Source organism: Microcaecilia unicolor, chromosome 5 (assembly GCF_901765095.1).
Source record: "Microcaecilia unicolor chromosome 5, aMicUni1.1, whole genome shotgun sequence".
NCBI lineage: Eukaryota > Metazoa > Chordata > Amphibia > Gymnophiona > Siphonopidae > Microcaecilia > Microcaecilia unicolor.
The window spans coordinates 182,523,269-182,548,221 of record NC_044035.1 but is presented as its reverse complement, the minus strand read 5'-3'; the positions used below and the strand labels follow the sequence as shown (position 1 = coordinate 182,548,221).

At 45.3% G+C, this 24,953-nt stretch overlaps 1 protein-coding gene across 1 annotated transcript in view; it reads left to right on the top strand.

The window, feature by feature from the left end:
* CTCF (CCCTC-binding factor) overlaps window positions 1-24,953 on the top strand; it is a 412,941-nt gene that overhangs the window by 313,748 nt on the left and 74,240 nt on the right. The window contains 1 exon segment of the mRNA XM_030203644.1: window positions 10,025-10,207. Coding sequence (XP_030059504.1) covers window positions 10,025-10,207 — 183 coding nt within the window.

Sequence of the window (24,953 nt, the reverse complement as noted above, 5' to 3'; positions counted from 1 at the left end):
CATCAACTAATTTAATTGCCTCTCTAGTTATGCCCATCTCTGGATCATTTATAGATATGTTAAAAAACATCAACCGTAGCATAGACCCCTGGGGAACCCTACTATCTACCCTTCTCCATTGAGAATACTGACCATTTTAATCTTATTCTCTCTTTTCTGTCAGTTCTTAATCCATAGTACCTTCTATCCCATGACTTTCTAATTTCCTCAGGATTCGTTCATGAGGTAGTTCGTAAAATGTTTTTTGAAAATCCAGATGCATAATATCAACCAACTTGCCTTATCCATATATTTAGTCACCCCTTCAAAAAAAGTAGTAATAGATTCGTGAGGCAAGATTTCCCTTCACTAAATCCATGTTCGTTTTGTCTCATTAATCCATGTCTATGTATATGGTCAGTAAGTTTGTTCTTTATAATAGTCAATTCCATTTTTGCCCTGCACTAACATCAGGATCGCTGGTCTATAATTTTACGAATCACTTCTGGAGCCCTCAAAATTGGCGTTACATTGGCCACCCTCCAATCTTCCAGAACCATGCTTGATTTTAAAGATAAAATACATATTACTAACAATAGCTCTGCAGTTTCATTTATCAGTTCTGTCAGTACACTGGGATGTATACCATCTGGTCCTGGCGATTTGCCACTCTTTAATTTGTCAAATTGCTCCATTACATCTTCTATGGTTACAGAGATGTTTCAGTGTCTCTGATTCATGAGCATTGAACACCATTTCTGGCACTATCTCTTCCACATGTTCCTCTGTCAAGACTGAAGCAAGGAATTCATTTAGTTTCTCTGCTATGACCTTGTCTTTCCTTGAGTGCCCCTTTGACATCTTGGTCATCTAACTCAGTATTTCCCAAGTCTGGTCTTGGAGTACCCCTTGCCAGTTAGGTTTTCAGGATATCCATAATGAATATGCATGGACTTGATTTGCATACAGTGTCTCCATTATATGCAAGTCCCCTCTGATTCGTTTACTGTCTTCTCACTTCTGATATACCTAAAAAAAAAGTGTTGGTTTTGCCTCCAATGCAGTCCTCTTTTCAAAGTCTCTTTGCCTTCCTTATCAGTGCTTTGCATTTGACTTGCCTTTCATTATGCTGTTTTCTATTATCTTCAGTTGGATCTTTCTTCCATTTTCTGAAAGATGTTCTTATAGCTTCCTTCACCTTGCTTTTTAACCATACCAGCTGTTTGGCCTTCCTGCCACCCTTTTTAATACGTGGAATATATCTGGTCTGGATTTCCAGGATGGTATTTTTGAACAACATTCATGCCTATGTGGATATTGTTCAACTATGTATACTAAACTGTAGACTATGGCTCTAAACATGTAAATAGCAACTTTCTAAAAATTACAGATGTAAATACTGCACAAGCCTTCAAAAATTGCTTCTGTTTTTTTCTGAGCTAGGACCAGTTTTTGTGAAGGATATGGGAAAAAGAAAAGATATCAATAACAATAGTTTAAATACAACAAATTAAATAAGAAAATTCCAACAACAAAAAAAAAAGACAGCAAAGTTATTTAAATACAGTGACAAAACAGGGAGTAAAAGCATTACATTTAACAATAAAAGTGAATTATATATTCAAGACATCTTTCAAAGGCTGCCATATAAGTAAACATTTAGCAAGTTTATGATTCTTTTGGCAAGATCAAGTTCATAACAAAAAGTTACATTATTCCACAAAGTAAGGTAACTTTTATGAAAATCATTCCAAGAAGGAAGAATACCCTTTCAAGCTAAGTAATATATCCAAAAGAATACCTCCATTATCAGTATCTAAGCCAACTTTATTGGATTTCAAAATCACAATATTATATGACTAATAGGATTGTTTATATTAAAAATAAATTGTAGTAGCTGAAATCCGATTCCAGTATGGACACAAACAGGTTCAAAAGAAAAGCTTATGATTAAAGTTATCAATCTCTGATTGAGAAGACCAACAGAGATTAGAAAAGGAAAAAAAATGGATACACTGTATTTGAGCTGGAGTAAGAAAATGCTCTTTGTGCAAGAAAGTAAAATGCTTATGAGCAGCAGATCAGGATGAACTAAGCAAATGAGTCCAGAATAATTTCCTTCTAAAAAGGAAAGCTTTCCTCAGCTCTTGTTCCTAAACATTTTGGGTCTCGGTCACCTTAGAATAACGCCTTCCCTTTAAGAAACTTATAAACATTTGAGGCCTGATGGCCTGCTATCTTCATTTTGGCACACAGCATTTCAAGCTTAGGGTTCAAACATATCTGAAAAAGAGATTTAAGTCCTTAATAGCTTGAGATAGCTTTAACCAACCATAGAATTGAGTCTGTTGAAACTTCTGACACGGTCCAAATACCATGTCATTGCCATATAGGCCACCAAACAGAAACACGATTAATCAAAATAAATGGTTTATTCCATAAAGAAAGCTTCTTGGTGTTAAGTGGTGTAATATAGCAATTTATTTTTATTGCCCGCAATACCTCGAAGTTTAATGTGAATTACAAAACAAGAAGCTGGACAAGCCAGGAACACACAATTTAATGTCAATCAAAGAAACATCATCAATTAAAAATACATTCAGTTCCTAACACATTTTTGAAACAAGGTGTTTTAATCAAACGTCTAAAATTTACCTTCCCCCAATGCCTGTAAAATCGAAGGAGAAACCTCTTTACCTAATTTAGCTGCCTGAAAAGAGAACAAAGAATCAATACATCTTTCTTCTTTTACTTTTCATAGATGGATAGTAAACAGATTAGTTAATTGAAAAGGCCTAACTAAACTAGATAAAACAAAACACTATCAAATAGAAAGGTGCTAATCTATATGAAATGTTATACATTAAACAAGGTGTAGATAAACTTTTGCCCAACTTCAAACAAAACCTTATGATGTAAAAAATAGGGTTAACCTTTATATGTAATGGTGATGTCATTACATTTGAGAGCTTTTAACTTGGGGAGAGCAGTTCAAGCCGGCTTATTGGCCCATAAATATTGCATCAAGAGGTGCTCAGTTTTTTGATAGAAGGGTAATGAGAAGGGAAGAGGAAGCAAGCTCAAAATATATAGAATTTTTAGAGAGATCATCATTTTGACTGTATCTGTGTCCCTACTAGGTTAAATTTAGTGGTGACCAGCTAGATAAGTATTCTGAATTTTATTTGCATTTAAGACAATACAGTTTAAAGAAAAAAAAATGCTTTTGAAAATAATTCAGCAGTAACTTGTTAAGCAAACCAAAGAGTTTGGGGAAAGAAGAAAAGCACAAACTGCAGTCTACAAATAGAGAACCAGGAACTAAATTCCAAGGTAAATTGGAATGAAAAAGGAAAATAAGCTCATAAGAAAATAAGAGTAGTCAATTTACTGCTCATACAATAACATGACCTGATAACTAAGGAGTAGTGGGGTAATCCAGATTCAAAAGAATAATTGGATGATAATTTGTTGACTAAGTGCAGGGAGTCTTTGGAAGAGGACTGGTCCTCAGCCCGTCCGTCCTTGAAATTGGACCTCCCATTTTGCAGATTTGCTTTATGATCTTCTCTTGGCTTCGGCTAAGGAGATATCGCTGGTGGTGGTGGCCAGACAGTGGCTTTGGCTGCACTATTGGCAGCAGATTTGACATCTAAGGACTGTTTGGCTTGACTTCCCTTTTGGGGTGGCATTCTTTTTGGGGACAACTTGGCTAAGATCATGAAGGATTTGAGTGATTCCAATGGACAGCGTCTCCCTGAAGATAAGTCGTCCTCTTGCTCCTCCCAGTCACATTCCCAGTTTCGGGAGGCTAGGCATTACTGACCCGGCAGGTCTGGGTCCTTTCAGAGGCCTTGTTTCCAATCTAAGCAGCAATCCTTTCAGGGGGCTTGTCATTAGAGGGCATTTGGCCCACTCCTCCAGAAAGACAATGTTACCTCCGACCAGTGGGTCTTGGAGATTGTGCAGGACGGCTGCAAGCTGGAGTTTACTCAGGAGCTGTGGGATTGCTTTCTGGAATCTCCAAGCGGTTTGGACTACTATGCGGGACCTCATTCGGCTGGGCTGTGCTTCTGGTTCCTTTGGCAGAGGCACTATTCCATTTATTTTGTGATGCCCAAGAAGGACAGCTTATCCTGTCCAGTGCTTGGCCTCATAGGAGTCTATAGGGCTCTGAAGGTTAGGCACATTCTTATGGAGACTTTATGCTCAGTCATCTCATTGGTTCAGTCCGGAGTTTCTCATATCCCTGGACCTAAGAAAGCATACCTTCATGTTCCCATCTGGCCACTCCACCAGTGCTTTCTGCGCTTTGCGAATTTGGGTGGTCACTATCAGTTTCAGGTGGCCATGGGGTTGCGAACCTTTTCCAAAGTGGTAGTGGTGGCGGCATTTGTGCAGAAGGAGGATGTTTGGGTGCACCCTTACTTGGATTGCTGGTTGATCAGGGTTTCTTCTTACGAGGAGAGCATGTGAGCTATGGCCTGGGTGGTCGGCCTTCTTTAGACTCTGGGCTCGGTGGTCAATTTCACAGAGTCAGTTGATGCCTTCAGTCTCTCAAGTAACTCGCCATGGTCCTGGACACACATCAGGGTCAGTTGTTCCTTCCAGAGACCCACAAGTGGAAGCTGAGGGCACGGGAGACCAGCCTGTTGCACGTGCGGTCCCCTTGGACCTGGGACTATAATGCAGGTCCTGGGTTCTATGGCAGTCATGCTGGAGGTGCTGCCTTAGGCGTGGGCTCACGTGGCTGTTTCAGTTCTCGTCGCTCAGTTGGTGGCCTCTGTTGTGGACCGAGAATCATGTTTGGCTGCCATGGACAGTGCGAGTCCATCTCAGTGTTCAATGGTGGTGACCACAGATGCCAGTCTTTCTAGTTGGAGAGCCCACTACTTGTGTTGGATGCCATAATGCCTATTTTCTCTCTTGGAAGTGGAGTGATCAACCGGTTGGAATTGAGAGCAGTGCGGAATGCCTTGCAGGCCTTCATCTCTCCTTTCTGGGGCTGGGAAGTTTGTATCCTATCCGACAGTGCATCAGCTTTGGCTTATATCAACAGGCGGGGGGCACCAAGTGTGCTGCCCTCAGGGCGGAAGCAGCTCTCCTCCTGGAGTAGGTGGAGGCTCATGTGGCTCGCCTGTCGGCAGTGCACATTACAGGTTATTTCAACTTCCAGACAGATTTTCTCAGTCATCACCTGCTGGATCTGGGGGAATGGGAGCTCTCCTGGACAGTGTTCTCCCTGGTGATGGATTGTTGGGCAGTTCCAGTTCTTGATCTGACGGGCTCCAGGTTAAACGCCAAGGTACCCTGCTTCTTCAGCAGACAAAGAGAAGAGACGGCAGAGGCATTGGACGCTCTTCTTCAGCCATGGCTGTCTGATGGATTCTTGTACACCTTTCCTCTATGGCCAATGACTCCTGGGATGCATTTCTTTTCATCCGGGCCTGATGATTCTGGTGGCCATGGACTGGCCCCGGCGCCTATGGTAAGCAAACTTGGTCAGTCTTCATATCGGTGACCCTCTTTGGCTGCCCATGGGGCTAGGTGTCCTGTTCAGTGGGCCCGTCCAGATGGAGGATCCCTCCTCCTTTGATCTTACGGCTTGGCTCTTGAGAGGGCGGCCTTGAGAAAGTAGGGCTATTCAGACCCAGTGATTACCACATTGTTGCACACACAGAATTCCACTTTTTTGATGGCTTATGCCCAAGTGTGGAGGGCCTTGCAGGCTTATTTTCGAAAGGGAAGGATACCCATCTTCCAGCACAAATCGGGAGATGGGCATCCTTCTCCTGAGGTCACCCAAATCGGCATAATCGAAAGCTGATTTTTTTGCGTCCTCAACTGCTTTCCATCGTGTGGACGACCAAAGTTCACGGGGACGTCGGCAGTGTACCGAAGGCGGGACGGGGGCGTGGTTAAGAGATGGGCGTCCTCGGCTGATAATGGAAAAAAGAAGGGCGTCCCTCATGAGCATTTGGTCGACTTTACTTGGTCCCTTTTTTTTTTCACGACCAAGCCTTGAAAAGGTACCCGAACTGACCAGATGACCACTGGATGGAATCGGGGATGACCTCCCCTTCCCCAGTGGTCACCAACCCCCTCCCACCCCCCAAAAAATATTTTTTTAAAAAACATTTTTTTTCCAGCCTCTGCCAGCCTCAAATGTCATACCCAGCTCCTTCGCAGCAGTATGCAGGTCCCTGGAGCAGTTTTTAGTGGGTGCAGTGCACTTCAGGCAGGCAGACCCAGGCCCATCCCCACCCCACCTGTTACACTTGTGGTGGTAAATGTGAGCCCTCCAAAACCCACTATACCCACATATAGGTGCCCCCCTTCATCCCTAATGGCTATGGTAGTGGTGTACAGTTTGTTGGTAGTGGGTTTTGGGGGGGGGGGGGTGTTGTGGGGCTCAGCACCCAAGGTAAGGAAGCTATGCACCTGGGAGCAATTTGTGAAGTCACTGCAGTGCCCCCTAGGGTGTCCAGTTGGTGTCCTGGCATGTGAGGAGGACCAGTGCACTACGAATGCTGGCTCCTCCCACGACCAAATGCCTTGGATTTGGTTGTTTTTGAGATGGATGTCCTCGGTTTCCATTATCGCCGAAAACTGGGGACGACCATCTCTAAGGTCGACCTAAATGTTGAGATTTGGGCATCCCTGACCGTATTATCGAAACGAAAGATGGACGTCCATCTTGTTTCGATAATACGGGTTTCCCTGCCCCTTCGCCAGAACGTCCTTAGAGATGGACGCCCCCGTTCGATTATGCCGAGCAGGGTGTGCTTTCCTGTTCAGCCTCGTTGGGCAGGAGAGTCTGACAAAAGGGCTAGCGTTGGGGTTGCTTAAGATGCAGGTGGTGGCGTGGACCTGCTTCCTTGGTCGGATTAGGGTTCTTCCTTGGTGTCACATCTGGATGTGGCCCATTTTCTCCACAGGATGAAACGTCTTCAGCCTCCATGGCACTTGATTTGTCCAGAGTGGCAGCTCAATGTGGTCCTTTGGTCCCTTCAAAGACCACCCTTTTAGCTGTTGGATCGGGCTTCTTTAAAGGACCTTACCTTGAAATCAGCGTTCCTCCTGTTTGTTGCCTTGAAGACAGACACCATATGTGGATCAACCAACCAATATCAAATATGTAAAGTTGCCGTCCAGTGGATATGAAACTGAGAAAATTATAACACCAAGGTTAAATATTCAACTATTTCTGCAAGCAAGGTCATCCAGAAACGCTTATAGGGCCATGGGGTTTTCAGAGTTCTTTGTTATGTTACAGTAATTCACCCTCATACATTCCAGATAAAATCAGGTATATTGAGTCCCCAGAGCTTTAAGCTTCGGCTATATTTCAAGGAATATTTTCTGATTCTAGATTGTGTTCTAACAAAATATAGTATCACTGATTAATCTGAACATCTCAGTGGTGCAACTCACTGGCCAATCTCAAATGTTATGAGAATTTATAGCACCCACCTCCTCATCGGTGTTCCAGACACCTTACTTTATTAATCCTATATCATAATCCTTAAATATAAATTCACTGCACAAACCTGACTATATCTTAAAGATCTTAGCCAATACTCATCTTAAAAGGCATATAGCTTCTGTTAGACAGAGGACCCAACGTCCGACATGATTGTTTCGCCCCTAGGGCTGTCTCAAGGACCGTCTCCTAAATCGCCTCGCACCAGCTTAGCTATTTCTGTATAGATTTCTCCTGCCAAGATGTTGACAGCGAACATCAGTTCTCCTTTAGAAGGTTTTAAAGCCATTACAATTCAGCGTATCTCTGCATCCAAAATAAGCCATAAAAGCAAAAAGTAGGCAATATCGCGCACAAACCACATGATTCCTCACCATGAAGGATATCTTAAGGTAGTTTATTGCTTCCTGGACTTCCAAGATCTGCTCATGGAAGAGGTTGTTTGCAGTGTGGATTTTCAGTAGCGATGGCATTCATTTCATTTCCATTTTTAAATTTGTGCTTTTCAGTGTTTTGTGGCTTCCTGCTCAGTGATTCTGTAATGCTGTTTCAATTATAAATGCATTTTACATCTGTTAAACAGTGCAAAACACATGTTACGGATCTATACATTGCAATATCAGTGTGGCTCAGCTATTCTGATACTGTGTCCATGACATTATACAATTAAAATTAAAAGTATTTCATTTTATTATTTTTTTTTTACCTATAACAAGAAAATGGCCATTTGAACGTGTGGTAGGGGAAATGGGCAGGGATTTTATATACCGCCTTTCTGTGGCTACAATCAGAATGGTTTATATGTTGTGTAATAGTGATGATTAGTATTTGGTAGGTTACCTTTTGTTCTTGCAGACATCCTTACACCGTCCATTCATTGAATGGAATAACTTTGGAAAATAGTGGGTGGTGACCACTTGATTCCCGGCTGCAGTGAATGCTCCTTTCAGCTCTTTGATGCAGGATACTTTAAGTATGATTTTAATGTCACAAGTTCTTGATTGGATTCAAGTCTAGTAATTGGTTGGCTAGTCGAGGGTAGAAATCATCTTGGATTTCTTCCAGTCAACGACTGGTTTTGATTGGTGGCATGGGGCAGTATTCTGGAATATGTAGTCATCTGAAAGAAGTTTTTTCTGCTGATAGAATCATGCACTTCTACAGTATCTCAACGAATACTTTGACGTTTACCATGCCGTTGACAATTTGTAGACGTCCCAACACCATGTGCTGTCATGCAACCCCAGGCTATAATTTCAACGGGTGTTTGATAGACATATTCAGACATTTTGGCTTGCATTCTTCAACTTGTATATGTGTGAGCCTGGTCTCCAAAGAGGCAGAAAGTGCTTTTGTCATTGAAATATACTTTTCCCATAGTTATCAAACCTCTGCCTGAGTAGCTGAAGTGAGATGAGCTTGCAGTTAGAATTATGTAACTGTAATTGGCTGAAATTGGATCAACTTTTGCTGCAGGATCTGATTCTGCTTAACCTTTCTATTTGTTAAGCAGCAGACAATATGAATGTATAACCAACATATAAAATTAGTTGCCTTTGAAAAAGGAGTGAACACTGAGACACATAATGTATAATGTTCCACCATAACATCTATAGTTAAGTAAAGCTTCAAAAAAACGTTAACAGGTGCTTATTCCAGACTTTCACACACATTTGTAGAACTCGGGCTGCTCTTCTGTATGGCCTTTCTTTGCTACCTAGCATTTAGAGACCAGATAAAGACTTGTTTTTTTGTGCCCCTTGTGGCTTGAACTGTTTTGATCTTGCTTTTATGTTATCTGGGTTTATCTCTTTTGGTTTTATTTTATTGGCTATTTATATAAAATTTATCTGCTTTGAATGTTTTTTTAATTGAACAGTGGAATATAAATCTGATAAACTCAGCATGAGTAGCACTGCCAAAAAACTTACCTACAATATCCCAAATGATTAAAGTGGGTAAGAATAGTATCCTATACAGTGTGTTTAGGCTAAAAAGCATTCTGGCATTTGGCTAGCCAAACAGGTTCTGCTTATAGTGGAGAAAGAATTGAATGTGTAGAGGCACACCAGCCAGTCAGGTTTTCAGGATATCCACAAACCTGGTCCTGGAGGTACTCCCGCCAGTCAGGTTTTCAGGATATCCACAATGAATATTCATGAGAGATATTTGCATGCAGAATATTCGTGAGAGATTTGATTTCAATGCAGGCATTGCATTCAAATCTCTCTTATGAATATTCATTGTGGATATCCTGAAAACCTGACTGGCGGGAGTACCTCCAGGACCAGGTTTGTGGATATCTTATTCACACTTCCTTGTTTTTAGAATAACCGCAAAGAAACAGAGTGATTGCTGTGACACACTTTTTTTTTTTTTTTTAAGTAGATATTTTTGTGAGGTTATCACCAAATCTTCTTGATATGGTATATTCTTCTCTTGTGTAGTATCCTTCAAAATCAGGTTCCTTAGCTTTTTATTTAAAATGTTCTTATATCCTGTCTTATCTTCAAAACTCTAACTTGCTTAGTTGTTTAATTTATTGCTTTTGTTTCTTTCCAGGAACGGCACATGATCATGCACAAGCGCACCCATACTGGAGAAAAACCTTATGCCTGCAGCCATTGTGATAAAACTTTCCGCCAGAAACAACTACTTGACATGCACTTCAAACGTTACCATGACCCCAACTTTGTCCCTGCTGCCTTTGTCTGTTCCAAGTGTGGGAAGACCTTTACTCGCAGGGTATGTGACTCAGTTAATAGGGGCAAAGAAAAATGCTGTTTTGAGTGAGTTTGCTTCTATAAGTTAAATAGATGAGTGAAAGGACACACAAAGATAAGCACTTCACAAAGCTGCCTGTAAAGAGGGAGAACAAAGGCAGGTATGAGATTCTATTAACAAGTAAAAACTGGAGAAGAGAAATGTTTAATGAGGCTCATAATACAATTGCTCATTGTAAAGGCCAGGAGTTGGCAACTCTGGCATGCATGCATTAATCAAGCATGCCAGAGGGTGTTTGCCAGCATGCTGATAAATTTCTCTCCTTCCCTATTGTGATCTCCAATTTTCTTAACCTCTTTGGCCTCAGTTCCTTCCTGTTGTCCCTCACGCTTTACCCTTTTAAGAAGAGCACATTTTTATTTGGAATGGAAATAGGTAAGTCCAGCATAGTGAAATTCAGAGGCAACAATGAATAGTTAGGAAGCCAAGATGATGGATCTCAGTGCTAATGGAATTGAGAAGGTTAGCACAGAAAATATTGTGTCAAACCTGGTTGCATACTATTTGCTTAAGGCACAAAAAAATTGAAAATCTTAAAAAAAACTTGAAATAACAGCTGTTAGATTACATTGAGAGGGTATGTTTACAATATGTTTTGCAGCACTTTAGGGTTATTCTCCATTGAGCCTGATCTGAAAACATTAGGTTGTGCTATGGACCTAACTGCATTCTTTATATACACTGATCTACCAAAGAGTTTACCCCCCCCCCCCCCCCCCCCCACACACACACACACACACCAAAAAGCTGGCAGGAACCACAATATTTGGAAGGAAATACTCATGGCATTTAAAATGATTTGAACTTTCTGTGAAAGATTTTCATGAATTGAATCTATCAAAAGACCTCTTTGATGTCATGTTGGAAAAAAAGGGACTTGGGTTGCTTTTGATTTGCTGCTTTATCACTTCAGGCTAGTGTTCTTCATTTTACAACAGGTTAAAAAAAAAAGCCCTCTACAAATACAACAAAGAAAATCCAAAGAGCAGATAAAAGGCATATGGTAATATAAAACAATTACATAAAAATATAATGGATAATGTATGAAAACATATAAATCAAATTTGAATTGACCATGTAACATGTATAAAAACAATAAATCATAAAAAATATAAACAGCGTGTACAAAAAAAAAATGAGTAGCCTAATGGTTAGTGCAGGGGACTTTGATCCTGGTTACCTGGGTTCATTTCCCACTGCAGATCCTTTTAACCTTGGGCAAGTCACTTAACCTTCTGTTGCCCCAGGTACAAAAAAACTTAGACTGTGAGCCCTCTAAGGACAGACCAAGTACCTGCTTATAATGTGTACAGAGCTGTGTATGTCTAGTAGCGCTTTAGAAATGATTAGTAGTAGTATTACTTTTTTTTTTAGAAAGTCCAAGCAGGATCATGTGCCCAAAATGTTTTGGCATATAGCCTGCTTCAGGAGACTTAATTCAAACAGACATGATGCTTCAATAGGATAGCTGACAACAAATAACTTAGGGCTGACAACTCCTAAGGGGGAATAAATGGGGAGCAGGAAGCATGCAAATAAAAATTTTTAAATAGTTTTTTAAAAATTCCCCAAAACCTTACCCTAAAACTGTATCTAAAGTGTAATACACCAGGTAAGAGCTTCTTGAAGCACCTAATTATAAAATCTTCGCTGAAATAAACTTTGTATCCACTTCATTTGACACTAAAAACCAAATATACCAAGAACATGCAAAAAGATGTACAAAAAAACAATAATAAATGCACATCATATGGGCAGTCCCTAAAATTGCTCATAAAATGCCTCCCTTTCAAAGATAAAATAATCTGTTTCTGTCCCAATTATTCTAGCTAAACCCAAGAGACCATCTGCACTAATTTGAAAAAAACAAAACCTCATAAAAGTAAATAATGCTTCAAAAATCATGAAGCTCTAAGAAAATAGGAACCAAGAAAGTATATAGCAAGAAAAAAAGTGACTGAAAATACGATATGGATGATTGAAAATACGATATGGATGGTGATCAGTTAAGGACTACAACTATTTCAGGTTGCCACTAAATTTTTATTTATTATTGGAACTTCTTAACTGCATTTATTAGGAGAGTCACCCAAATTGTTCTTAAACTACCAGAAGAGTTCTTAAAAATCTTTTTTTTTTTTCTAAATTTTATTTTCTTTAAACATCTTTCATGTTTTCTATATGTTTTTGTTTCTTTTTCCCAATTTCTTCCCACTAGGTATTTTCCAGCCCTAAGCTGACCTACTTCAAACATTATCTGAATTTAGTCCTCCAAGGCAGTCTATGTGCCAAAACATTTTGAGCACATGGTCCTGCATGGACAACTTAAAATGTAATTTTTCTTTATGCTGATGTTTGCACATTTTATGACTTGATTGTCTTTATAATAAATTAATGTTGTGCAAACACTCATCAAGCTCCAAATTTACGCTGTCCAATCGATCATGTGCTTCTTCAGTCCGATCATGCAGTTTTTGTAACTTAGAATCAAGAGCCGCTTCTATTTGGAGCTTGATGAGTGTTTGCACAGAACATCGGTGCTGGAGGCCGAGGTCCGTGGTAAGACCGCGGAGAGAGAGAGCTTGTTGAAAACTGTTGCTGAGCTTGAGAGCAAGGTGGATGCCCTTGAAAATCGAACGCGCTCACCGGTTGGGGCCTTTGGGCACCTCAGGAAACAAGCCGAGGGTAGTGATTATGACTGTCTTGAACTATACACACAAAATGCTGATTTTACGTACTATTCGAGGAGGGATGGCTTTACAATATCGTAATCGTAAGATTCTTTGCTTTCAAGATTATTCTGCGCAAGTTCAACAGCAAAGGAAATCTTTCTCCTCAGTTTGTGCTTCTCTGATTGAAAGGCATATTCCGTTTGCTTTACTTTACCCAGCGAGACTTCAAATTACTTATGGGAATAACACTTGTATGTTTGCAAAGTCTGAAGAGGCAAATGCTTATCTAACTACCTTGCCGTAGCCTTCCACACTGAATGATCTGGGTGACGTGTTATTGTATACAAGTTGTGGAATTTGCTTGACTCATTTTTCAAGGATTTTCTGTGCATGTTATGCAAGTCACTCTGTGTGCTTTTTTTGATTTAACGTTATATTCCATTTTCCTACTCTTTTTGTAAAGTTTGAGTAGCTGTATGCCTTGCTTAACTTTTTTTTACTAATGTCAACTATACTGATTGAGCAAGTTGGGTACGGCTTAATTGTATGTTAGTTTGGGGAATAGTTTGAGGACCAATGATGATCGGTGGGGAAACAGCAGCAGTTGTGTTTCTACCAGTCATACTTTTGAGGAGGGTGGGGTTTTTTTTTTTCTCCTCCTCTTTTAGTATTCCAATTGCTCCTTCTCCTGCTGTAGCAATTCAGTGGGTCTAAGATGTCTGGTGTCAAGGTTTGGGTATTCTGATGTTGGGTGGGGTATGCTTGCTTTTGAGTAATGCGTCATCGTATGACTGTTTTTGTCTGGTTGATCAGTGTGTATGGGTTGACTGGTGGAGTGGATGGGTAACGGTGTGTTTGGGACGTGCTGTGGGTCTCTTCTATGTAATGATGTCTTCTATACAGACAGGTTTGAAGTAATATGGCTGTAATAGACATATTCATAATTGAGTCGGGGGGAGGGTGATTAAGCGTGACAATCAGTAGACAGGTATTGGGGTTAGGTAGGGGGGAGTATTGGGGAGGGATGGGGGGGAGTGGGAGGGGTAGCGGTACCTGTATAGTGGCAGATGCTTTGAGTTGGGAGGATTCTTATGTTATTGAGATGGTTGGAGCTTGGCGAACCTTGAGGGAGGGAAGGTGTTCCGGATGGATGTGTTGGAGGCTAGGACAATGCATCCGATGTTTTACAGATTAACTGGCTGTGCTGCAGCTCTGTCTGTACATTTTAGACTTAGCAGCTCTGTCTCTGAATCTCCCCCACAAATTCAAACTTAGTGGGTGTGACCTGATTCTCTGTTAGAGGGGCAGCCTTCTATACCAGTTTTTCTTGAGAAATCCACCTTTTTTACAGATTAACTGGCTGTGCTGCAGCTCTGTCTGTACATTTTAGACTTAGCAGCTCTGTCTCTGAATCTCCCCCACAAATTCAAACTTAGTGGGTGTGACCTGATTCTCTGTTAGAGGGGCAGCCTTCTATACCAGTTTTTCTTGAGAAATCCACCTTTTTTACAGATTAACTGGCTGTGCTGCAGCTCTGTCTGTACATTTTAGACTTAGCAGCTCTGTCTCTGAATCTCCCCCACAAATTCAAACTTAGTGGGTGTGACCTGATTCTCTGTTAGAGGGGCAGCCTTCTATACCAGTTTTTCTTGAGAAATCCACCTTTTTTACAGATTAACTGGCTGTGCTGCAGCTCTGTCTGTACATTTTAGACTTAGATCCCTCCCACCCACCCCTCTACCCACCCACCCCTAGGGTGATAGTTCTTATATACCCTCCCAAGCAACCTAATCTGCCTGCAGATAACTGCTCTGTCTCTGTGTTCAGGCTCTTCACCTCCTTTCCTCCCACATTTTTCAAACATAGTGGGTGTGACTTGTTCTTACTGGGCAGTGCCTACCTACCTGCTGCCTACCATTCCAGTTTTAAGCCTCTAATCCAGCTCTGCCGTTCTATCTATCGCTTAACACCTCAGTCACTACATATATACCCGTAACACCTCAGTTACTACTTATGGCCCCTTTACACATTCTCTTCCTTGCCCTGTCCCTTCCTAATCTTTTTCCCCTCCCCCTACCGCTGTCTACCACTGGAACTCACTGCCCACCCATGTCCTCTCCCATCTTGCTCACTACTGCAATACCCTACTCACCCCCGTCCCTCACCACCTCACCATCTCTTCTGTCCCCCTCCTCCTTCCTAGCTCTCAACCTTCAACACTTCCTTCCTGCCATTAACCCATCCCCATTCCTCCTAAGCGCATCCCGTCTTCGTCGCCTTCGTCGCCCTACCTCCCCCACCCTCCTCCGCACTCTCTTGCTCCTCCTCCTGCTATCCGCAGGAGACATCAATCCCAATCCAGGTCCCCCACACCTGTCCTCGTCCTATCCATGCAAACGTTTCCGGGATGTCTCCAATCTCATATCTATTCCCCTCCTCCCCCCCTCTTCCCTCCCCTTCTCATGTGCACTGTGGAATGCCCACTCGGTCTGCAACAAACTTCCCTTCACTCACGATCTCTTCATCTCTCATTCCCTTCACCTGCTTGCCCTAACTGAAACCTGGCTCTCCCCTGACGACTCTGCCTCAGTTGCGGCTCTATGCCATGGAGGCTATCTCTTCTCCCATACTCCCCGCCTAGTTGGCCGTGGAGGAGGCGTTGGGTTACTACTCTCGCCCTCCTGTAGCTTCCAACCCCTCCTCCTACCACAGTCTCACTGCTTCTCATCCTTTGAAGTCCACTCCATCCGTCTATTCTACCCGTTGCCACTCAGAGTGGCAGTCATTTACCGCCCCCCTGATAAATCCCTCCCTTCCTTCATCATCGACTTCGATGCCTGGCTTTCTGTTTTTCTTGAACCCTCATCTCCATCCCTCATTCTCGGAGACTTCAACATACACGTTGATGACCTGTCCAACTCTCACGCTTCTCAGTTCCTCACTCTAACATCCTCCTTCAACCTCCAGCTATGTTCCACCACCCCTACTCACCGTGATGGCCATTGCCTTGACCTCGTCCTCTCCTCTTCCGGCTCACCCTCCAATTTCCACACCTCAGCTCTTCCTGTCTCTGATCATCACCTGATCACCTTCACACTTCTTCACCCTCCCCCTCAGCCCCGCCCAACATTAACCACTACTTCCAGGAATCTCCAGACTATTGACCCTCCCACCTTATCATCTAGTATTTCTAATCTCCTCCCCTCCATCATGTCCTCTGAGTCTGTTGACGAGGCTGTCTCCGCTTACAATGCCACTCTCTCCTCTGCTCTGGACACCCTTGCACCATCCACCTCCCGTCCCACAAGGCGTACTAATCCCCAGCCCTGGCTGACCCCTTGCATCCGTTACCTTCGCTCCTGCGCCCGATCTGCTGAACGCCTCTGGAGGAAATCTCGCACCCATTCAGATTTCCTTCACTACAAATTCATGCTATCCTCCTTCCAGTCCTCACTATTCCTTGCCAAACAGGACTATTACACCCAATTGACTAATTCTCTCAGCTCTAACCCTCGTCGTCTCTTCGCCACCCTTAACTCCCTCCTCAAAGTGCCCTCCGCTCCCACCCCCCCGTCACTCTCTCCTCAATCACTGGCTGACTACTTCCGCGACAAGGTGCAAAAGATCAACCTTGAGTTCACTACCAAGCCACCTCCTCCTCTTCACCCTTCAACCCTCTCCCTCAACCAACCAACCCAGACCTCCTTCTCCTCCTTTCCTGATATCTCCGAGGAGGAAACCGCCCGCCTTCTTTCCTCCTCAAAATGCACCACTTGTTCCTCTGATCCCATCCCCACCAACTTACTTAACACCATCTCTCCTACTATCACCCCCTCCATCTGTCATATCCTCAACCTCTCTCTCTCCACTGCAACTGTCCCCGACACCTTCAAGCATGCTGTAGTCACGCCACTCCTCAAAAAACCATCACTAGACCCTACCTGTCCCTCCAACTACCGCCCCATCTCCCTCCTACCCTTCCTCTCCAAGACACTTGAGCGCGCAGTCCACAGCCGCTGCCTTGATTTTCTCTCCTCTCATGCCATCCTTGATCCGCTTCAATCTGGTTTTCGCCCTCTTCACTCGACAGAAACAGCACTTTCTAAAGTCTGTAATGACCTGTTCCTTGCCAAATCCAGAGGCCACTACTCCATCTTCATCCTCCTGGATCTATCCGCCGCTTTTGACACTGTCAATCATGACTTACTTCTTGCCACACTGTCGTCATTTGGGTTCCAGGGCTCTGTCCTCTCCTGGTTCTCCTCCTATCTCTCCCACCGCACCTTCAAAGTTCACTCTCATGGATCTTCCTCCACCCCCATCCCCTTATCTGTTGGTGTTCCCCAGGGATCGGTCCTTGGACCCCTTCTCTTCTCAATCTACACCTCTTCCCTGGGCTCCCTGATCTCATCTCATGGTTTCCAGTATCATCTCTATGCTGATGACACCCAACTGTATCTCTCCACACCAGACATCACCGCGGAGACCCAGGCAAAGGTATCGGCCTGCTTATCCGACATTGCTGCCTGGATGTCCAACCGCCACCTGAAACTGAACATGTCCAAGACCGAGCTTATCGTCTTTCCACCAAAACCCACTTCTCCTCTTCCTCCACTTTCTATCTCAGTTGATAACACCCTCATCCTCCCCGTCTCATCTGCCCGCAACCTCGGAGTCATCTTTGACTCCTCTCTCTCCTTCTCTGCGCATATCCAGCAGATAGCCAAGACCTGTCGCTTCTTCCTCTTTAACATCAGCAAAATTCGCCCTTTCCTCTCTGAACACACCACCCGAACTCTCGTCCACGCTCTCATTACCTCTCGCCTGGACTACTGCAACTTACTCCTCACCGGCCTCCCACTTAGCCATCTATCCCCCCTTCAGTCTGTTCAGAACTCTGCTGCACGTCTCATATTCCGCCAGAACCGATATACTCATATCACCCCTCTCCTCAGGTCACTTCACTGGCTTCCGATCAGATACCGCATTCAATTCAAGCTTCTCCTTCTTACCTACAAATGCACTCAGTCTGCTGCCCCTCACTACCTCTCTACCCTCATCTCCCCTTACGTTCCCGCCCGTAACCTCCGTTCACAGGATAAATCCCTCCTCTCAGTACCCTTCTCCACCACCGCCAACTCCAGGCTCCGCTCATTCTGCCTCGCCTCACCCTATGCTTGGAACAACCTTCCTGAACCCTTACGCCAAGCCCCCTCCCTGCCCGTCTTCAAGTCTTTGCTTAAAGCCCACCTCTTCAATGCTGCGTTCGGCACCTAACCCTTACCGTTCAGTGAATCCAGACTGCCCCAATTTGACTGCCCCTATCGGACCGACCGTTCACTTGTCTATTAGATTGTAAGCGCTGCGTAACCCTAGTAGCGCTCTAGAAATGTTAAGTAGTAGTAGTAGTAGAAAGAATGAGGTTGGCTGGGGAATATTTTTGATGGCAGTTACATGAAGGATTGAAGGATATATTCTTGGAATGTGGGAGGTATTGCGTCCCCTATAAAGAGGAAAAAAATCCTCTATAGTTCACACCGTAAAGGGGCTACCATAGCATTGTTACAAGAAACACATCTTTCCTTGCTGGAGCATAGTAAACTACGTACTTGGTGGGTGGGAGATTATGTTGAAGCTCCAGCGAAAGGCAAAGAAGGCTGGGGTTCTAATTTTATTCCATAAGCACAAGTTGAGAAAAAAGCAGTGGAGGTTGATCTGGAGAGCAGCTGTGTTATTGCGCAGCTTGTTCTTGATAGAAGTCCAGTTGTGTTGTGTAACATTTATGCTCCTAACGTCTATGATAAAAAAATTCTTTAGCTCATCCTTAAGTTACTTCCTTATATGGAAACCTCCATGATAATTGGAGGTGATTTTAACTTAGTAGCGGATCCGCTTATGGATAAGTCATGTCTGCCGCAGGGAGTTCAATATGATAGTACTAAGGGGATACCACTGCTTTGTAGTACTTTGGACCTGGTAGATGTTTGGCGTGTGTTACATCTGGGGAGAGAGATTATACTCGTATGTCTAGGGCACATCGGACACAATCTCGTATAGATTACATTTTGATAGGGGAAATCCTATTTTCCAAAGTAAGGTTGGCCTCAATTGGACCTACTGCTATAACAGATCATGCCCCCACGTGTGTAGAGCTGGGAAGTGGGTTAATGGAATCTTCCTGTCGGCGGTGGAGATTCCCCTTGGATTTATATCATGATGTGGATTTTAGAACCTATTTATTTATTTATTGTGAACATTTATATCCCACAAAATCCCACTGAGGCAGGCTCCATGTGGCTCACAACATTCAAGTAAAGTAGTAACATAGTAATGCTAGAGCAACAGAATAAGGCAGAAGAGGGGAAGGGAGGGAAACAAATGGATAAAGGGATGAGGAGTTGCAGGAGGTCAAGCAGCAGAGGAGTATGATCGATCACATAGGTATGTCTTTAGGGACTTCTTGAACAGGCTGTGATCGGATATTTCTCTTAACGATAGTGGTAATGCGTTCCAATAACGGGGACTCATAAAGCTAAAAGAGGATCCAAAAAGTAGCTTGTATCTCAAGTTTCTGGAAAGTGAAGATTAAGATAGGTGCGGGATGACCTCATGGAATTTCGTGGAGGAAGGTCAATCAAGCTATACATATAAGCAGGAGCATCCCCATAAACTATCTTGTGCGTACGAGTACAGAGTTTAAATTCGATACGTTCTTTAATTGGGAGCCAGTGCAGCTGCTCACGAAGGGGTTTTGCTGCTGTAAACCGAGATTTGCCAAATAGAAGACTCGCTGCCGTGTTCTGCGCAGTCTGGAGTTTCCTAAGGGTATGTTCTTTGCAGCCAGTGTAAATTCCATTGCAGTAGTCTAAATGGCTCAGGATGGAATGGAGTAGGGTCCTGAAGAGGTCGAACGACAGGAACTGCTTGATAAGCTTAAGAGACCTCATGGTGAGGAACATATGCTTCACAATTGATGATACTTGGAGGTCGAGAGTCAAGTTGGAATCCAGAGTGACCCCGAGAAGCTTCAAACTTGTTGAGATAGGGATGGAGACATCAAGCGCAGGAATTATGCCCTGGATAGACTGTTCGAACGGGGAGGAGAGAATGAGGCAATGTGTTTTTTCCTTATTTAGCTTAAACTTAAATGTATTAGCCCAGTTGACCATAATGTCGAGACAGTTCTGAATGTCCGCTGTGATTTCGGCTAAGGAAGTTTGGAAAGGAATGTAAATGGTTACATCATCAGTGTAGATGAAGGGATTCAGGCCATGGTTGAAAAGGGCTGTCGCCAGTGGGGTCATCATGATGTTAAAGAGGGTAGGCGAAAGGAGTGAGCCAAATGGCAGGATTATAGGGAGTTTAATGCTCAACATACGGATGATATTGCTTTGTTCTGGGAAGCCGCTAAAGCGGTTATAAGAAGTGATATTGCATTTAGTGCGCAAAAGAAAAGAAGAGATGCGGCTATTCTGCAGTTGGAGAAACAGGTTGGTTTGTTCCGGCGGCAATTTGGGAGGGTTCCCACTGAGGAAAATAGGGACAGATTTCTGGTGGCCCAGAGTTCCCTTAATGAGCTGCTCCATCAGAGAGCCAAGAAATCGGCTCTATATTACCAATATCAACTTTATAAGTATGGCAATAAGGCAAGCAAACTGCTGGCGCGTTTGGTTCACCAGACTAGGGGATCTAAACGGATGTTAGTGCATAGTAAGTCAGGGTGTATGGTCAATACAGATGTGGAAATTGTCCAGTTGTTTCGTAATTATTATCAGTCCTTATATAGTTCTGATTTGACCCAGGAAATGGATTCCAATATTTACTTACATAGTTTAGACTTACCTAGAATCTCCGATAATCAAGCTATAGGTCTTAATGTTCCCATAGGAATCGACAAAGTTGTTTGGGCAGTGGAGCAGAGCACGCTTTGTAAGGCTCCGGGTACAGATGGTTACAGAGCTGAATTTTATAAACTATTACTGTCCGAAATTCAATCAGTTTTGGCCCATCTGTTCAATGGGGTTATAGAGAGTCAGCGATTGCCTGATTCTCTGAATATGGCAGAGATTGTGGTGTTTTTAAAACCGGGGAAAGATCCAGGATTCCTTGAGTCTTATAGGCCTATTTCGTTGATTGGCTATGAAGCGAAGTTATTAGCAGGGATATTGGCAAATCGTTTGGCTCGTGTGCTGCCGACAGTGATCGCGGACCCGCAGGTAGGGTTTATACGTTGGAGACAGGTGGTTAAAAATATTAGGACTTATTGGCCACAATGGAGAAGGTCCATGAATTACAAATCCCGTCGCTTACTGTTAGCTTTGATGCGGAAAAAGGTTTTGATAGGGTAACTTGGAATTTTTTGTTTGCAGTGTTATGTAAGTATGGAATAAAGGGATTTTTCGTGAAGGCCATTCAGACCCTTTATGCTAAACCAACGGCTAGAGTTAGGGTTAATGGTTTGTTTTCTGAGGCTTTTCCCATATTACAGCATTTACCGCTCTGTTTGTTGGAAAAAGATCTACGCAAAATTCGGCAACTACTTACATATTTTTGCTGGACAGGAAGGAAGCCCAAGATTGCTTTTGAATACCTGTTTGGTTCTTGGCGGACAGGCGATTTAGGATTCTCCGAGGACAAGCAGGCTGCTTGTTCTCAAGACTGGGTTGACGTCCACGGCAGCCCCCACCAACCGGAAGAAAAACTTCGTGGGCGGTCCCGCATGCAGGGCACGCCCACCGCGCATGCGCGGCCGTCTTCCCGCCCGTGTGCGACCGTTCCCGCTCAGTCTTTTCTTTTCCGCGCTGGAGAGAGCCGTGTTCGTCTCTCTCTCTCTGTCAGCCCCGGAAACCGGATCGCGCCTTAGACGCGAGTTTTTTCTTCATCGTTTGTTTTTTCTTTAGTTCTGTTTTCTTTTTCAAAAAAAAAGAAAACTTTGTTTAATCTCACCTCATACGTCTAGCGGGGGGCGCCTCGTTGCGGCCTTGTGGCCGCGCGGTCGATTTATTTTTCGGGTGTGCTTTTTACCGCCACTTTGACTTCGCCGACGCGATTTTTCCGTCGATGTCCTCGAAGGTCCCGAGTGGATTTAAGAAGTGTGGTCGGTGCGGCCGGCATATCTCGCAGACCGACACTCACGCTTGGTGCCTCCAGTGCCTCGGGCCGGAGCACGATACCAAAACGTGCACCTTGTGTCTCGGTTTACGGAAACGGACACAAGTGGCGAGGCAAGTTCTACGGGACCGTCCTTTTGGAACTTGTGCCGGCCCCTCGACTTCGACGGCATCGGTGTCGACGGCCGGATCTTCGGTACTGGTACCGATGTCGACGAAATCGGCACTGACGGCACCGACCCCAGGAGCACAGGTTCCGTTGGCCCGCCGGACTTTTGGAGACGGCAGGGGTGAGCGGCCCCGCGAGCAATCGGCCCCGGTCACTCCCTCTACCCAGGGCCATCGGGACCGAACCCTGTCGGACCCGATCCCTCGAGGCTGAGGGGGATCTACCTCCTCCTCTTCGGTACCGCCGAGCGCCGATGACGGTCACCGGAAGAAAGCCAAAAAGCACCGTCATCGGTCGCCCACGGCGCATGTGGCTACCAGCTCCGGCTCCAAAGATGACTCGACGCCGAGGAAGCGGCAGCGCCGGGAGGAGCGTTCCCCCTCGGTGGTAGAGGTATCGCTACGTCAGGGCACGGGCACTTCGGTGCCCTCTCCTGGACCCGAGCAGATTCTGGCACCGGCGGCACCTCCACCGGCTCCCTCGCCTTTCTCGACAGCGGGTCTTGACGAGTGCCTCCGAGCCATCCTTCCGTTGATGGAGGCGCCGGCGTGCTCTAGCCCGGTGCCGAGGCCTTCGACGCCGCTTACGGCGCCGGTCTCGACCGCCATGCAGGTGGAGTCCCCGTCGATGGAGCTTCATCCCCGCCGGCGCAGGAGTCCACCGCTCGACGACGCCACCGAGGACTCGGTGCCTCGAAGTCGAGCCGGGCCCGGTTGAGGTCTGAGCTACAGGAGCTCATGTCCGACACCGAGGAAGAGGCCTCATGGGGGGAGGAGGAGGACCCCAGATATTTCTCCTCAAAGGAGTCTGTGGGCCTTCCCTCCGACCCCACTCCTTCACCGGAGAGGAAACTCTCGCCACCTGAGAGCCTCTCCTTTGCCTCCTTTGTCAGGGATATGTCTATCTGCATTCCCTTCCCCGTGGTCTCTGTGGATGAGCCGAGGGCCAAGATGCTCGAGGTCCTCGACTATCCATCACCACCTAGAGAGTCCTCCACGGTACCGTTGCACAATGTCCTCAAAGAGACACTGCTTCGGAACTGGTTGAGACCTTTATCTAATCCCACCATCCCCAAGAAAGCGGAGTCCCAATACAGGATCCACTCAGACCCAGAGTTAATGCGGCCTCAATTGCCTCATGACTCGGCGGTCGTGGACTCTGCTCTCAAGAGAGCACGGAGTTCGAGGGATACCGCCTCGGCACCCCCTGGGCGGGAGTCTCGCACTCTGGACTCGTTTGGGAGGAAGGCCTACCAATCTTCAATGTTCGTGACCCGCATCCAATCCTACCAGCTCTACACGAGCATACACATGCGGAATAATGTGAAGCAACTGGCGGACCTAGTCGACAAGCTCCCCCTGGACCAGTCCAGGCCTTTTCAGGAGGTGGTCAGGCAGCTGAAGGCGTGCAGAAAGTTCCTGTCCAGGGGTATTTGACACCTGTGATGTGGCATCTCGAGCTGCGGCCCAAGGTATAGTGATGCGCAGACTGTCATGGCTGCGTGCCTCTGACCTGGACAACCGCACCCAGCAGCGGCTGGCTGATGTCCCTTGCCGGGGGGATAATATTTTCGGCGAGAAGGTCGAGCAGTTGGTGGACCAACTACACCAGCGGGAACAGCGTGCGCCTAAGCAGCCCCCTGCACCTCCATATCAAAAGCCGGGGACGGGCTTTTGACTGGATCCACGGGAACATAGCCGCCATCAAAGTGTTCGTACCGGACGGCCTACCGGTCGGGGGGAGGTTGAAAGTTTTTCACCAAAGGTGGTCTCTGATAACCTCCGACCAGTGGGTTCTCCAAATAGTGCGGTGCGGATACGCCCTGAACTTGGCCTCCACGCCACCAAATTGCCCACCGGGAGCTCAATCCTTCAGCTCCCATCACAAGCAGGTACTTGCAGAGGAACTCTCCACCCTTCTCAGCGCCAATGCGGTCGAGCCCGTGCCACCCGGGCAGGAAGGGCAGGGATTCTATTCCAGGTACTTCCTTGTGCAAAAGAAAACAGGGGGGATGCGCCCCATCCTAGACCTGAGAGGCCTGAACAAATACCTGGTCAAAGACAAGTTCAGGATGCTTTCCTTGGGCACTCTTCTACCAATGATTCAGAAAGACGATTGGCTATGTTCCCTGGAATTAAAGGATGCATACACTCACATCCCGATACTGCCAGCTCACAGACAGTATCTCCGATTCCACCTGGGGACGCGTCACTTTCAGTATTGTGTGCTGCCCTTTGGGCTCGCCTCTGCCCCACGGGTGTTCACGAAGTGCCTCGTGGTGGTCGCGGCGTATCTACGCAAGCTTGGAGTGCACGTGTTCCCATATCTCGACGATTGGCTGGTCAAGAACACCACGGAGACAGGGGCTCTCCGGTCCATGCAGTGCAGTATTCACCTCCTGGAGCTGCTGGGGTTTGTGATAAATTACCCAAAGTCCCATCTCCAGCCAGTCCAATCTCTGGAATTCATAGGAGCTCTGCTGAATTCACAGACGGCTCAGGCCTTTTTTCCCGAAGCGAGGGCCCACAACCTCCTGTCCCTCGCTTCCCAGACCAGAGCGTCTCAGCAGATCACAGCTCGGCAGATGTTGAGACTCCTAGGTCATATGGCCTCTACAGTTCATGTGACTCCCATGGCTCGTCTTCACATGAGATCTGCTCAATGGACCCTAGCTTCCCAGTGGTGCCAAGCCACCGGGAATCTAGAAGATGTCATCCGCCTGTCCCTCAGTTGTCGCAAATCGCTGCACTGTGGAC